A 15149-nucleotide genomic window follows, 5' to 3' on the forward strand; every position below is an offset into this window, starting at 1 on the left:
CCTTCATTCCTAAATACTACCCTCTACCAGAAGGAATGAGGTCACCTTAGAGAAATGGCTGATTCTAGGGCTAGGGGAGGGGGAATTTAAGAAGTGCCTGAAATGACGGGGATATGTCAAAAGGACACAGAAGTCAGCCTGAATGGGTTCCCACTGGTCAAAATAAGTAACTAGAATAACGGATTATGGCTCATGGAGTAAAACAGGAAGTCGTGAACCCATACTGATATAACTAACTAAATAAATTGTTTGATGAGAAACAGGATGTTTACATAGTTACAAAGACTCTCCCCACTAAATATTTACTAATAACGAAAGGGGAAAGATTATGGTGGAAAAGGCTAACGGACACCACTTAATCCAGTGATCAAAGCAAACATGATCAGTAATGAAGTATGTCAAACCTGTGTTCCGCCTGGCGGGCTGCAGTGAGAATGCAGCATCTCATCTGCGATTTGCCTGCCCAAGAGGCAAAGCCTGAATCTAATTATGAGAAAACATCTGATAACTCCAACCCCAAAGAGGAGGATATTCCACACAACAGGTGGCCTGTAATCTTCGAAAGCATTATGATCATGAAAGAAAAGACTGAGAACTGTTAAAGACCAGAGAGGATGAAAAGACATGACAACAAAATGCTACACATTCATTTTTTTTTTTTTTTTTTTTAAAGAGACAGAGTCTCACTCTGTTGCCCAGACTGGAATGCAGAGGTGCAACCTTGGCTGCTATGACCTTGACCTCCTGGGCTCGAGTGATCCTCCTGCCTCAGCCTCCCAAGTAGCTGAGACTATAGGTGTGTGCCACCATGCCTGGTTAATTTTTCTATTTTTTGTAGAGATAGGGTCTTGCTATGTTTCCCAGGCTGGTCTCGAACCTCTGGGTTCAAGTAATCCTCCTACCCTGGTCTCCCAAAGTGCTGGGATTACAGATTCAAGGCACTGTGCCGGGCCTATACATTAATTCTGATCATCTGTCATAAAAGACACTTTTGGAGCAACTAGTGAAACTTGAATAGGGAGTAAGCGTTAGATGGTAGCAATGTACTGATGTTAATTTCTCTGACTTTGATGACTGCTGTCTGGTTACATATGAGAATCTCCTCGTTTGTAGATAACACACACTCATGTATTTAGGAGTAATATGGCATGAACTTGGCAACTTGCAGGCACAAAATTATTTGTATAGTACTTTTATATAAGTTTGCAATTATTTCTAAATTCGAGAGGATATGGAGCAAATAAAACTTTCATATGCTGCCGCGGGCGTGTGAACCAGTAAAAACATTGCAGAAACTGTTTGGCAGGGAGTGTGAACCGGTACAAACATTGCAGAAACTGTTTGGCAGGGAGTGTGAACCGGTACAAACATTGCAGAAACTGTTTGGCAGGGAGTGTGAACCGGTACAAACATTGCAGAAACTGTTTGGCAGAGAGTGTGAACCGGTACAAACACTGCAGAAACTACCTGGCAGGGAGTGTGAACCGATACAAACATTGCAGCAACTGTCTGGCAGGCCAAGTTTGGCCTGCATACAGATGCTCATCAAGAGCCACACACAGGTGAGCTCATAGTACTGTCTGGAGTAATTTCCAGTTTGGAAACACTCAACAAGTAAAGTGAACTTTATGGAATTCTGGATAACAGTGAAAATGAATAAAGGAAACTAATCACAATAACATGGATGCATCTCACAAACAACGTTGAGCAGAAGAAGCCAGACACAGGCTGGGCGCAACGGCTCACGCCTGTCATCCCAGCACTTTGGGAAGCCAAGGTGGGTGGATCACTGGAGGCCAGGAGTTCAAGACCAGCCTGGCCAACAGAGTGAAACCCTGCCTCTACTAAAAATATAAACATTAGCTGGGTGTGGTGGCACATGCCTGTAGTCCCAGCTACTCCGGAGGCTGAGTCACAATAAATCACTTGAACCCGGGAGGTGGAGGTTGCGGTGAGCCGAGACTGCGCCACTGCACTCCAGCCTGGGCAACAGAGCAAGACTCTGTCAAAACAAAAAACAAAAAAAAGCCAAGCAAGAGGAATGCAGCAACTTACTCCAGCTATACAAAATTTCAAAACAAGCAAAAACTAACCTATAGTGACAGACATCTTTTTATTACTGAGTTGTAAGAGTTCTTGATATATTCCTTATAGGACTCTATCTAGGCACTTTTTACACTAAAATAAAACTAATAACTTGCCCTCCAAAGTGACTGCTTTAAAAAAAAAAAAAAAAAAAAAAGATCATCAGGGGAAAATAGCCTCAGTGGTGATTTTTATTTTTTATTTTTTTTTAATTTTTATTTTATTTTTTTTTTGAGACGGAGTCTCGCTCTGTCGCCCAGGCTGGAGTGCAGTGGCCAGATCTCAGCTCACTACAAGCTCCGCCTCCCGGGTTCACGCCATTCTCCTGCCTCAGCCTCCCGAGTAGCTGGGACTACAGGCGCCCGCCACCTCGCCTGGCTAGTTTTTTGTACTTTATAGTAGAGACGGGGTTTCACCGCATTAGCCAAGATGGTCTCGATCTCATGACCTTGTGATCCACCCGTCTCGGCCTCCCAAAGTGCTGGGATTACAGGCTTGAGCCACCGCGCCCGGCCCAGTGGTGATTTTTAAAAGTCAACTTAATGAAATCTCTCAGAACAAGAAATAAACATGAAAAATATGACCAAACTGAAGATAAGATGGAGGGTAGATTCAAGGGGTCCATCCTGGCCAGGCGCAGTGGCTCATGCCTGTAATCCCAGCACTCTGGGAGGCCAAGGTAGGCAGATTGCTTGAGCTTGGCAGTTCTAGACCAGCCTGGCCAACATAGTGAAACCCCATCTCTACTAAAAAAAACCCACAAAAATCAACTGGGCGTGGTGGCATGCGCCTGTAATCCCAGCTACTTGGGGGGGCTGAGGCACAAGAATCACTTGAAACCAGGAGGTGTAGGTTGCAGTGAGCTGAGATCATACCACTGAACTCCAGCCTTGAGGACAGAGTGAGACTCTCTCTCAAAAAAAAAAAAAAAAAAAAAAGATTCCCCCGGCATCCAGGAGATGCAGACGGGGCAGATACAGAAGCAAAGCCAAACAATGGCAGAAAGGCGTTTCCTTCGCTGAAGTAAAAATAGATTTTTTTTTTTTTAAATCAGAAAAGCAAATGATGCTGGGAAGGAACACAGAAAGAAAACATCTTTTTTTTTTTTTTTTGAGATGGAGTCTCGCTCTGTCACCCAGGCTGGAGTGCAGTGGCGCGATCTCAGCTCACTGCAAGCTCCGCCTCCCAGGTTCACGCCATTCTCCTGCCTCAGCCTCCCGAGTAGCTGGGACTACAGGCGCGCGCCACCTCGCCCGGCTAATTTTTTTGTATTTTTAGTAGAGATGGGGTTTCACCATGTTAGCCAGGATGGTCTCGATCTCCTGACCTGATGATCTGCCCGCCTTGGCCTCCCAAAGTGCTAGGATTACAGGCGTGAGTCACCGCACCCGGCCGAGAACATCTTTTTAAAAATTACTTTACAAAACCTTTCTTACAGAGAAAGGTTTATTTTAACACGGTCTAATGAAACGTCTGAATTCCAAGGGTAAAAAAAGAAAATATTTAGGCAAAAAAATCAGTTGACGTCATGTTAATATCGGACTTCTCATCGGTCGTTCTAGATGGTGGAAGACTATGCAGCAATGTCGCAGGGGTCTGGAGGAAAAGGACTGAGTCCCTGTAATTCCACACCCAGACTGTCTTCCCATCTTTACATGTAGCCTTTCCTCAAAAAGTATTTGAGGAAGTATTTTAGCACAACAAAAAATGAATTGGAATAAATAATTCAGAAGGAAGAAATAGTAACTAATAAATAATGTGCAGCCAACACTGTAACTATCAATAATTAATTACCATATGGTCTAAAATTCTAAAAGTAGTTTGAGAGAGGCAAAATTCAAAAGATACAACACGAAACTCCAAAGCAGCCAAGCAACCAAATGATCCAGAGCTAAAATTATAGATAATTTGCACACTTGGGATATGATGAGGGAAGTAGAAAAGCATCTCAACTTTAGGAATAAAGGGTCTCATTTTGTTTGGAAGAGAAGGTAAAAAGGTTACACTGTTAAATAAGAGAGAAATACAGGCTGAAAAAAGTGGGCAAAAATATAACTATAACCATGTTTCTATAAGAAATACGATACAGACTTCATGAATAATTACAAAAAGAAGGAGAAAATAACTTAGGAAGGGGCAGGGAAAAATGTGCATTGGAGGAGGGCTGGGATGGGGACAGTTGGCTGGCACAGAGTAGTTAACCAGGTCATCCCATTACAAGTAAGCTGGCTGCCGGCTGGGCGCAGTGGCTCACGCCTGTAATCCCAGCACTTTGGGAGGCCGAGGTGGGTGGATCACAAGGTCAGGAGATAGAGACCATCCTAGCTAACACGGTGAAACCCCGTCTCTACTAAGAATACAGAAAATCAGTCGGGCACGGTGGCGGGCACCTGTAGTCCCACCTACTCGGGAGGCTGAGGCAGGAGAATGGCATGAATCCGGGAGGCGGAGTTTGCAGTGAGCTGAGATCACGCCACTGCACTCCAGCCTGGGCGATAGAGCGAGACTCCGTCTCAAAAAAAAAAAAAAAAAAAAAGATGAGACACAGTCAGGAAAAGTTCACTCTTACAGTGAAATTGGTAAAATCAACATAAAAAGGCTAAGAGCCAATTGCAGAAGGGCCCCACCCCAAGATGGTTGCTCAACATGCTGCCCAGTGAGCTATGGAAAAGGTGCAGCTCTAACTGACACAGAGGCAGCTAAAGTTAGCAGAAATCAGTCATGGCTATTAAGAGAGAAGAAAGGCTTGGGCTGATGTGCCTGCTCACCCTCCAAAGATTGGGGAGGGAAGGGAAGGCAAAGACCAGGATAGCGACTGCGCTGTCGAAGCCTGAGGGTGCTGATTTCAGAGGTGAATTACCAGCGACCTAGACAGGTGTGGCCAATTCATCTAGGTGAATAGAAACATGTCTTCAAAACATCGTGTTCTCCTCATTCTAGTTCCACATGCACCACACAACCTTCTGAGCTACAGTGTGATCTTCTGGAGGGGTTTCCACACCAAGAGGGAACACATACTGATTTTTCTGCCAGACACATACCCCTGTGAATTGTGACTGACTTACAAACCAGCCTCAACTCCCATGTAAAAGTTGACTCCTCTGAGTCTGAGCATCTCCAGGAAACTGCTAGAAAAAAAGTCCTTGGACTCAAAACTCTGAGGACCAAACCTTGGGTCCTGTGGGCACCTTCCCTTCCCCAAAGCCCTGCCAGCTTGCAAAATCCTGTTTCAGCAGCCTGCTAGCTTTGTCTCTGATTCCTCTCTGTTTACTAGAAAAAGCAGGAGACCACTGTAAAGACTGTCAGCTATTCCTAAATTAATAAATAAATTCACTATCAGCTCAGTGAAAAAGCTAACAGGATCTTTTCTTTAACATGATAAATATGGCACTAAAGTTCATATGGAAAAAATATATATACAGGAACAGTCTAGAAAATTATGAAAAAGAATAATGAAGGCATATCTAAACTGTCCAGAGTCTTTAAAATGTCAATGTTTTGAAAGTTTAAAAAAAGGCAAGGGAAGCAGATTAAAGACAAAGTCAGCATGACACCTAAATACAATGGAATTTTTAAGTGGATCCTGATTTAAAAAATAAAAAAAAACCTGTAAAGCACATTTTGGGGATAATTGAGAATATCTGTATTTAGGCTACATGTATAAAACTATTCTATCAACGTTAAAAATTTTCAGCATAATGATGACACTGTGGTTATATAGGAGAATGTACTTTAAGGAGAGAAGTATTGAGGATGAAGTGTCAATGATGGCTTCAACTCATTTTCAAAAGTTCAGGAAAAAATATAAACAGAGATAAAGCAAAATATTAACAACTGGTGAATCTAGGTGAAGATCTTCATTATTCTTTGAAGTTTTCTATGAGCTTAAAACTTTTCAAAATAAAAAGGTAGAAAAAATCATTATAAGCATTGTATAAATATATTGTTTTATACACACACACACACACATATATTTACAAAATATAAAAAGGGTCAGAAGAAAATAATTATAACTTCTAATCCTACCCTTAAGGATACAGAGATGATTATCATGATTTGTTTCGGTATATGGCTTTCCACAACTTTTTTCTATGCACACCACCGCCCCCTCTTTCAAAAATAAATTGCCCTTACCGACTTTAAGGGAGGTAACATGGCTGCCAGTAATCCCAAAATCCTCTTCTGGGAACACTCAGCAAACACTTGCTCCGGGCTTGGAGTAACTGCTTTTTCCTCTCTGGGCTTCTGAGATGATGCTTCGGAATCTTCAGCATCTAAGCAGTAAAACACACTTTCAGAATGTGCCTGGGTCTCTAATGCATGAAGAGGCAAGTAAACCACTGCACTGTCCCCTATGCTGCTATGCAACAAAGCTGGAATTTTATTCATTTATTTTTTAAATTTGAGAGGGAGTCTCGCTGTCACCCAGGCTGGAGTGCAATGGTTTGATCTTGGCTCACTGCGACCTCCACCTCCCGGGTTCAAGCCATTCTCCTACCTCAGCCCTCCGAGTAGCTGGGATTACAGGCGTGTGCCGCCTTGCCCAGCTAATTTTTGTATTTCTAGTAGAGACAGGGTTTCACCATGTTGGCCAGGCTGGTCTTGAACTCTTGACCTCAAGTGATCCACCTGCCTCAGCCTCGTAAAGTGCTGGGATTACAGGCGTGAGCCACCGTGTCCGGCCTGAAGCTGGGATTTTAAAAGCCTATGGCTGGGCATGTCTACACTCACCTGTTTCCTTCTCCAGGAGGCCGCCTGAGCCCTGTTTAAAAGCAAGCCTGTCCTCCCCCAGCTCTCTCAAGCCGCCCTCCCCATTTCCCCGAGCCTGCTCTGCTGTGCTCACAGTTCACCTTTTCACCTTCCACATAATTTATATTTATTGTTTACTGTCTGCCTTCCTTTAGAATTTTGTTTCTTTCAGTGATGCATCTCAGGCACCTAGAGATGTTTCTGGAGCATGGCAGGTACTTAATACTTGACGAATGAATAAACTGCCTATGGAACAGGATGCTGATCCTCAGGGGACTTAGACTCCAGTGAATTTTGGTGATGTGGACAGATGTGGAGTGTCAGACTGTTTTCTGGAACTCAGAATTATACACACCGCACAGATGAGCATCAGACAGAGAGGGCAGAATGCCAGGTGCTCACCCCGCCATCACAGAGCAGGAAGGTGGGGAAGATCCTGCACTCCTGGGCCACCATGAGGAGGAGGCTGGGACTTCCCTCCAGTCTCCTGAGCCCACAGCATGCTCTTCAATCCTCCTAAGCCAGCTCTGACCTTGCTGCTGCTATCCTCTGGCAGGCTGAGGCCTTTGGCAGCATCTCTCCTTTATCATCCTCTAGTGTTCCACTCCATCCCTACACACCTGCCAAGAGGGACTTCTCCACTTTGGGGCCTTTGCTCATGTTGTCCTTTCTTCTTCGAATGCCCATCCCCATTGCAGATCCTAGCACATTCAAGGTCCCCTAGATCTCACCCCATGTAAAGCTTTATGAGGATACAGTCTGCCCCAGAGAGACACTAATCACTATTAATACCCACTTACACCTCATTCCGCCTCGAATTACAGTTACTTGCACCTTTGTCTTAAGCCTTCCTAGACTGTGAGCTCCATGAGGGCAGGAACCATGTGTCTGTCTGTCTGATTCGGTCCCTGTTTCATCCCCAAGGTCTAGCACAGTGCTTGGCATATAGAAGGCACTTAGTAAATACAGGAAATAAATAACGTAGGAAATCAGTCAAAGTGAAGAAAGATGACGTTCGAAGTGTCATCAGCACCATCTGAACAGAACTGAGAAACCACGCACCCCTGGCGTCTAGCCAATGTCAAGCTGTGCACCACAAACAGCTCAGGGATGGGTATATATATATATATATGTGCATTTTAAGACGAAAGAGATCAAGACAATGGTCAAAGAGTCGTTACCTGGAAGGCCTGTAGGTGTGCTAGCATCTGCAGGTGAATCTGAAATCTGGGTCTGGCACGAAGGATCCTTTGTTAACGATACACCTTTATCTGCCTTACTTCTCTGCTTGAAATCTGCGGGTCTGACTTCCTCATGAACAGCTCTCTTTCCCTAAAAACACAAAAGTGTAAAGGAATTAAGGTTTCTTATAACAGAGTTTGCTCCATGATTATGGTAACTTTTTCATGATTAGCCAGTCTTCAGAGACTAAAAAACTTTTGAACGCCATTAGAAAATGTCACTCATTTCTTTTTTCTTTGTGTGTGTGTTTTTTTTTTTTTTTTGTATTTTTTAGTAGAGACGGGGTTTCACCGTGTTAGCCAGGATGGTCTCGATCTCCTGACCTCATGATCCACCCATCTCGGCCTCCCAAAGTGCTGGGATTACAGGCTTGAGCCACCGCGCCCGGCCCTTTGTGTGTTTTTTTGAGTTAAGAGTCTCGCTCTATCACCAGACTAGAGTGCGGTGGCGCGATCTCGGCTCACTGCAACCTCCACCTTCCAGGTTCAGGCGATCCTCCTGCCTTAGCCTCCCGAGTAGCTGGGACTACAGGTGCGTGCCACCACGCCCAGCTAATTTTTGTATTTTTAGTAGAGACGGGGTTTCACCATATTGGCCAGGATGGTTTCAATCTCTTGACCTCATTATCTGCCCACCTCGTCCTCTTAAAGTGCTGGGATTACAGGCGTGAGCTACTATGCCTGGCCTATGCCACTCATTTCTTACGATAAATCTATATTCTAATTAAGACAGTAACCATTGGGCCGGGCGTGATGGCTTATGCCTGTAATTCCAGCACTTTGGGAGGCCAAGGCAGGCAGATCCCTGTAAGTCAGGAGTTCAAGACCAACCTGGCCAACATTGCGAAACCCCATCTCTACTAAAAATACAAAAATTAGCTGGGCGTGGTGGCACGCACCTGTAGTCCCAGCTACTCGGGAGGCTAAGGCAGGAGAATCGCTTCAACCCAGGAGGAGGAGGTTGTAGTGAGCCGAGATTGCGCCGACTGCACTGCAGCCTGGGTGACAGAGCAGGACTCTGTCTCAAAAAAAATAAGATAGTAACCATTGCATTGCATCTCCCATCTTCCAAACGTCCCTCTGTCAGAGCCTGCAGTCCTATAAGAAACAGTTCCATTAAAAACCTCTCATACAATCTATTTCGCTTTCAGAAACCAAGTGTGGAAAGTTGTTTCCTGAGGAAAAAGACAAAGCTGTGAAATTCTTTCTTTTTCTTTTGACTCTGTAAGTATAAAAAGTTGTGACTTCCCTTCTAGTACACTCTGGTGACTATCGTTAATGTACTTTGTTTTCTTCAGTATGAAAACCAAACAAATCTTTATTTACAGAACTAGAAAATTCTTGATATCTAACATTATCTTTAATATGATGAAGATAAGACTACATCAATTCTATAGCCTAGAAATATGACATTGTTTTCACTGCCGTAGATGAAGCTATTTTACTGCTGTAGAAACTGGCGTTCTGTGGGCTATGGGACAGAGCTGTGGGCTGTGTATATTTCCTCTCTTAGTTTTATATAGAATTTGCCTTTGTTAATTAACATGGAAGGTGTACAGAAAGCCAACCACACATGTCACTCAATCAAACAAAACCGGATGCTACTCCTAAACCTAACTACTCACACCCTCTCTACCAGGTTTTAGCATTCTTTCCCAGCTCTTTTTCATTTTTTTTGAGACGGAGACTTGCTCTGTCACCCATGCTGGAGTATAGTGGCGCCATCTCGGCTCACTGCAAGCCCTGCCTCCTGGGTTCACGCCATTCTCCTGCCTCAGCCTCCCGAGTGGCTGGGACTACAGGCGCTGCCATCACGCCCAGCTAATTTTTTGTATTTTTAGTAGAGATGAGGTTTCACCATGTTAGCCAGGATGGTCTTGATCTCCTGACCTTGTGATCCCCCTACCTCAGCCTCCCAAAGGGCTGGGATTACAGGCATAAGCCACCGCGCCCAGCCTCTTTATTTTAAAAAACAGAATAAACATACCTTTGGTGCCCTTTTGAGAATCCCATTTTGGCAATGAGACTTGTTAAACAGGCCCTCCCTGCAGGTGGGAAACTGTTCTGGAATCGGGAGTCTAGTGAGCTGCCCAGATGGGCAAGGTGACAGTCGTCAACTGCGTTTCCTGAGCAGTCACTCAGAATCCCCCCCGGGATTGGCTGCACTCCTGGGACCCTCAGGGTGCCTTTCCCTATTGTTACACAGGCTTATGTGTGGAACTGTGGTTACATGGGGAGTCTTCTGTGCACGGTGGAGGCACCCCAGCTTCATGTCAGAGAAGGCCAAACGTGACTTTCACACTTTGGGGCCAAAGGTGGAGTGTTATGCAACACCAAACATTTAGGAGGAGGCATGCAGTCTCCCAGGGGTACCCAACTCATCCTCCCCTCTCTGCATATGTAACCTCAACATCAATCCTACCTTCAACCTCTTGCTGAGAAAAAATATGACTATAAGACTGTCCTAAGAGAGGAATGAAACTGGGAGAGCTACTTGCTTTGTTAAATGTACCCTCTGAAAAGACCTGACACCATACTCCTTGTACCATCTGTCACTTGTGAAGACAATATAATTCCGAAGTTCTGGCTTATCTTTTTTCCTGTTATCACAGGACACTGTAGACAGAATCTTTTGGATAATGCCTCTGGCTAAGGTTGGTTTCTCAGTTATTCAAAACAAGAAGTATCTCTAGTCACTGGAGGGAGAAAGGGTAGATACCCTTACCAGGGCCCTGGGGTTGCTTAGAAGCAAGTGAGAGTTGAAAAACAGTGATCTGACCTAGAAGCCCCAATGGGATACGGTCCTTATGGCCACTATAGTGGCAACACTCAGGTTCAGTTGTGGGGACAGTGCTGGAAATTGCTTGTGGCCTTACTAGAAGACTAAGATGCTGAGCCAGAGGCAGGATATCCTGGCTGCACCTGGCTGCTGGTGGGAAGGGGACCCACAAGGTGGGAATGGCTCAAGAATAAAGACAATGCCCTGGGACCTCTTTGGAAAAACTCCCACTTCAATCCTGAGGCAGGGAAGGCCTAAAACGAGCCTGAAACATCTTTCTCTATCAAAAATTAAGGAAGTGTTCAAAAAATAACGGCAACATACCAAAAGAACACAAAAGCCAGCAAGGGGCAGTTTCCACTGCCCAAACATGGGACAATTTGAGCATCGAAATAAATAATGGGTCGGGCACAGTGGCTCAGGCCTGTAATCCTAGCACTTTGGGAGGCTGAGGCAGACGGATTGCTTGAGTCCAGGAGTTGGAGACCAGCTGGGTAACATGGCAAAACCCCATCCCTACAAAAGCTACAAAAATTAGCTGGCGTGGTGGCGGGCACCTGCAGTCCCAGTTACTTGAGAGGCTGAGGCGGGAGGATTGTTGGGAACCCAGGAGGTGGAGGTTGCAGTGAGCCGAGATCACACCACTGCACTCCAGCCTGGGCAACAGAGTGACACCCTGTCTCAAAAAAAAAACAACAACAACAACAAAAAAAAACAAATAAGAAAAGTGGCCGGGCACAGTGGCTCACGCCTGTAATCCCAGCACTTTGGGAGGCTGAGATCATGAGGTCAGGAAATCGAGACCATCCTGGTTAACATGGTGAAACCCTGTCTCTACTAAAAACACAAAAAATTAGCTGGGTGTGGTGGTGGGCACCTGTAATCCCAGCTACTCAGGAGGCTGAGGTGGGAGGATCATTGGAGCCCAGAAGGCAGAGGCTGCAGTGAGCCAACATCACACCATCACACCACTGCCTGGGAAACAGAGTGAGACCCTGACTCAAAAAAAAAAAAGAAAAGTAACAGATTTTAATCCATTGAATAAAAGAAAACAAAAAACCCTGTGAGTCCATTCTGATATAAATAAAAATATAAACGGGGAAGCACAGTGCTTATGGGTGGCAGGTTAGTTGTAAGATGCTGAGAGCTCACGAGAAGATACAAATATTCCCAGGCTGGAAGGTGAGGACTACTGATTAATCCCATTTCTCCTTAAAATGCTCTCTTTGTTCCCATCATAATCCGTGGGCAGTTAAAGTGCCGCCTACAGGAGGGGTTTCATGGAAGAAATGGGGACGGTTGAGAGACAGGCTTGATGATTATGTGGCCTATCTTCTACTGACTCTCTGACTGAATGGAAATAATAAAAATGTTCATGTTTCTGCTGGCCTGTTTTGCTTTTGTATTCCTCCACATGACAATGGGATACTGGTGAGCTACAACCACCAGATGCAGGCATCCTTGAACTAGCAACCTGACAGACAGAGGACAGCAACATCAGCGACCCCTGTGGCAGTCAAGGGCCTTTTCAGCAGAAACTCAAGCTCTGGAGGCAGCATCACAGAAACAACGGGGTGCTCTTCCACAAAACAATCTTTAGGTTATCACAGGTTATACCTGGATCCAGACAGGCTTTTCTGTTTATGCAACTATGTGTAAATTACTGTGTCTACCTGGTAAACAGTAAGCATTCAGTAACACCTAATTGTTGACTGAATATAGATACAGCTACACAGATACAGTATACACCATGGGCTAGGAATGAATTTCTTTCTCCTTTTTTTTTTTTTTTTGTGATGGAGTCTTGCTCTGTTGCCCAGGCTGCAGTGCAGTGGCGCCATCTCGGCTCACTGCAACCTCCGCCTCCTGGGTTCAAGCGAATCCCTGCCTCCCGACTAGCTGGGACTACAGGCACATGACACCAGGCCAGCTAATTTTTTTGTTGTTGTTGTATTTTTAGTAGAGACAGGGTAATCCCACCACTTTGGGAAAAATGTGGACGGCAGATCACTTGAGCCCAGGAGTTCAAGACCACTCTGGGCAACATGGCCAAACCCTGTCTCTACAAAAAATACAAAAATTAGCCAGGCATGGTGGCATACGCCTGTGGCCCCAGGTACTCAGAAGGATGAGGTGGGAGGACTGCTTCAGCCTGGGGAGGTCAAGGCTGCAGTGAGCTGACATCATGCCACTGCACTCCAGCCTGGGAGACAGAGTAAGACCCTGTTTCAAAAAGAAAAGAAAAGAAAAGAAAAGAAAACAAACACTGAAGAGATGATAATAATATGCCCAAGGTTTGATGGAGCAGGCATCTGAATCCAGCAGTCTGGGTTAGGAGTCTGTGCTCTTAACCTCTCTGCTACGTTACACCGAGTGGATGGCTCTCTCTAGAGTTCAACCTGTAATTCTGTGTAGTAGAGAATCGCCATTTACATTGCCTGCTTCTGACAGCTCAGCACCCTGCACAGTTTTCTTCTCTAGCTGCTCCTCTGATGCTTGGGTGGGCGCAGTGGCTGGTAGGGCCTGATCTTCTGGGGTCGAGTCACCATCTGGCAATATACCAAGCAGAGCTAGAGCTTTAAGACCTATATGGGAAGCAAATAAGAGAATGGTTAAAAGTTTTATAACGAGAGTTATTTTCAGCAAGCGCCATAAGTGACTTTGCCATTATATAGAAATAGATAAATGAGTTCTGCACAAACCAAATCCTAGAGTACTCGACATGAACATCCCTCGCTATCTAAATCTACTCAGCTCCTCCTCTCAGATGGTGAGAGGCGGAATAGCAAGGGATACCTGCACTTTATCAACAGAAGAAAAAACATACAACAGGATTGTCTATTTAGAAAATAACCAACATTATTCTTTTATAGTCGCCCCACACAACTAGACTGCTGAATTCCCACTGGCAAATGGGTAAGGGAATTGCTCTAAGGTGCTGGCATGACCCATCTGCTTTCTAACACAGGTCTGGTTCCCTAACGTTGACTCAAATGGGGATGCCATTATCTGAAGGAACTTAGATGTCTCCAAGGTTTAACTTTCAAGTTGTTTTCTTCCCACCACTCCTTAGTCAAGTCAGATTCATGTCGATATATTGCTGAACTATTTTACTCGTAAACAGCTCTTACCTAGAACACAGTTGTGTGGAAGCAGATTCACACTCCAGGTTAACAAGTCTGGATTCTTTCAGTAAAGTCTGACAGATTCAAATCTTAGATTGCATCCACAGATACAAACAGTTTTAATTATTATTTAAAATTAGTTTGAGGTATTAATTAGTATTAGTTTCAGAGAAAATATGTGTTACTTCAATGCCAATATTTCTCTAAAATCCATCGGGGAACTTAAAATTAAGTTCCAAACCAGTGTAAGCACCTTTAGTGGAAAACTGGATTTTGTCACCTGTAAACTAAGCTTAGTATTTGACATCTGCCAAGGCTTTTTTTCACCAGCAACTGAGGGCTGGTTTTGGTTTCTGGGCATGGGGAAGTCACCTTTCCCCTGGTGAGCCTTCATCAGACAGTCCCCGACGAGCTGCATGCACTGGCTCCGCAAGGTGGTGGCACTGCTGCGGGTCTGGGGGTCCAGCTTCTCCCCATCCACATCCTCTGCACTGGTCAGGTGGGCGCTATAGAGAGCCAGGGCAGCGAAGAGCAGCCAGGAGTAGTTATGGATATATGGCTGGATGAGCCTCTGCCGGTCACTGATCCGAATGGTTACCATCGGGTGGGCCGTGATGCTGTGGGTAGGCAAATGGCTGCAAAGGCAAGACACATTTAAATCTTACAAGCCTCCAAAAGCTTATGAGGCTCCAAACAGGAGCACAGGGCCTCGGGAGCATGTGGTCGCAACTGGGCATTAGTCACCTCTAGGATGCGGTTACTGAAAATGTAAAGAAAGGTGTGGGCCCTCTCCCCAGAAGAATGAAGAAGCACAAGCACAAGACATACCTTTCGGGGTTTCACAATCCCCAGAGATTGTCTGTGGAAATTGGGCTAAGGAAGAATTGTTTATTGTGATTTTGGAAGGTGTGGTAATAGCATTCTGGTAATGTGAAAAAAACCCATAATTTTTAAAAGGGGGTATAAAGTATGTAGGAAGGAAATAATTTAAGGCCTGGAATTTGTTTATTTATTTATTTATTTATTTAATTTGAGATGGAGTCTCGCTCTATCGCCCAGGCTGGAGTGCAGTGGCGCAATTTCAGCTCACTGCAACCTCTGCCTCCCAGGTTCAAGCGATTCTCATGCCTCAGCCTCCCAAGTAGCTGGGATTACAGGTGCCCGCCACCA

The 15149-nt window shown here is 44.9% G+C and overlaps 1 protein-coding gene across 1 annotated transcript in view; it reads right to left on the reverse strand.

The window, feature by feature from the left end:
- Positions 1–15149, reverse strand: part of ZZEF1 (zinc finger ZZ-type and EF-hand domain containing 1) — a 143076-nt gene that overhangs the window by 34488 nt on the left and 93439 nt on the right. Inside the window, exons 36-39 of the mRNA XM_025362949.1 lie at positions 14352–14614; positions 13288–13439; positions 8016–8166; positions 6220–6359 (exon numbers count right to left, since the gene is read on the reverse strand). Coding sequence (XP_025218734.1) covers positions 6220–6359; positions 8016–8166; positions 13288–13439; positions 14352–14614 — 706 coding nt within the window. The remainder of the gene's footprint in view (positions 1–6219; positions 6360–8015; positions 8167–13287; positions 13440–14351; positions 14615–15149) is intronic.

This window comes from Theropithecus gelada, chromosome 16 (assembly GCF_003255815.1).
Source record: "Theropithecus gelada isolate Dixy chromosome 16, Tgel_1.0, whole genome shotgun sequence".
Classification (NCBI taxonomy): Eukaryota; Metazoa; Chordata; class Mammalia; order Primates; family Cercopithecidae; genus Theropithecus; species Theropithecus gelada.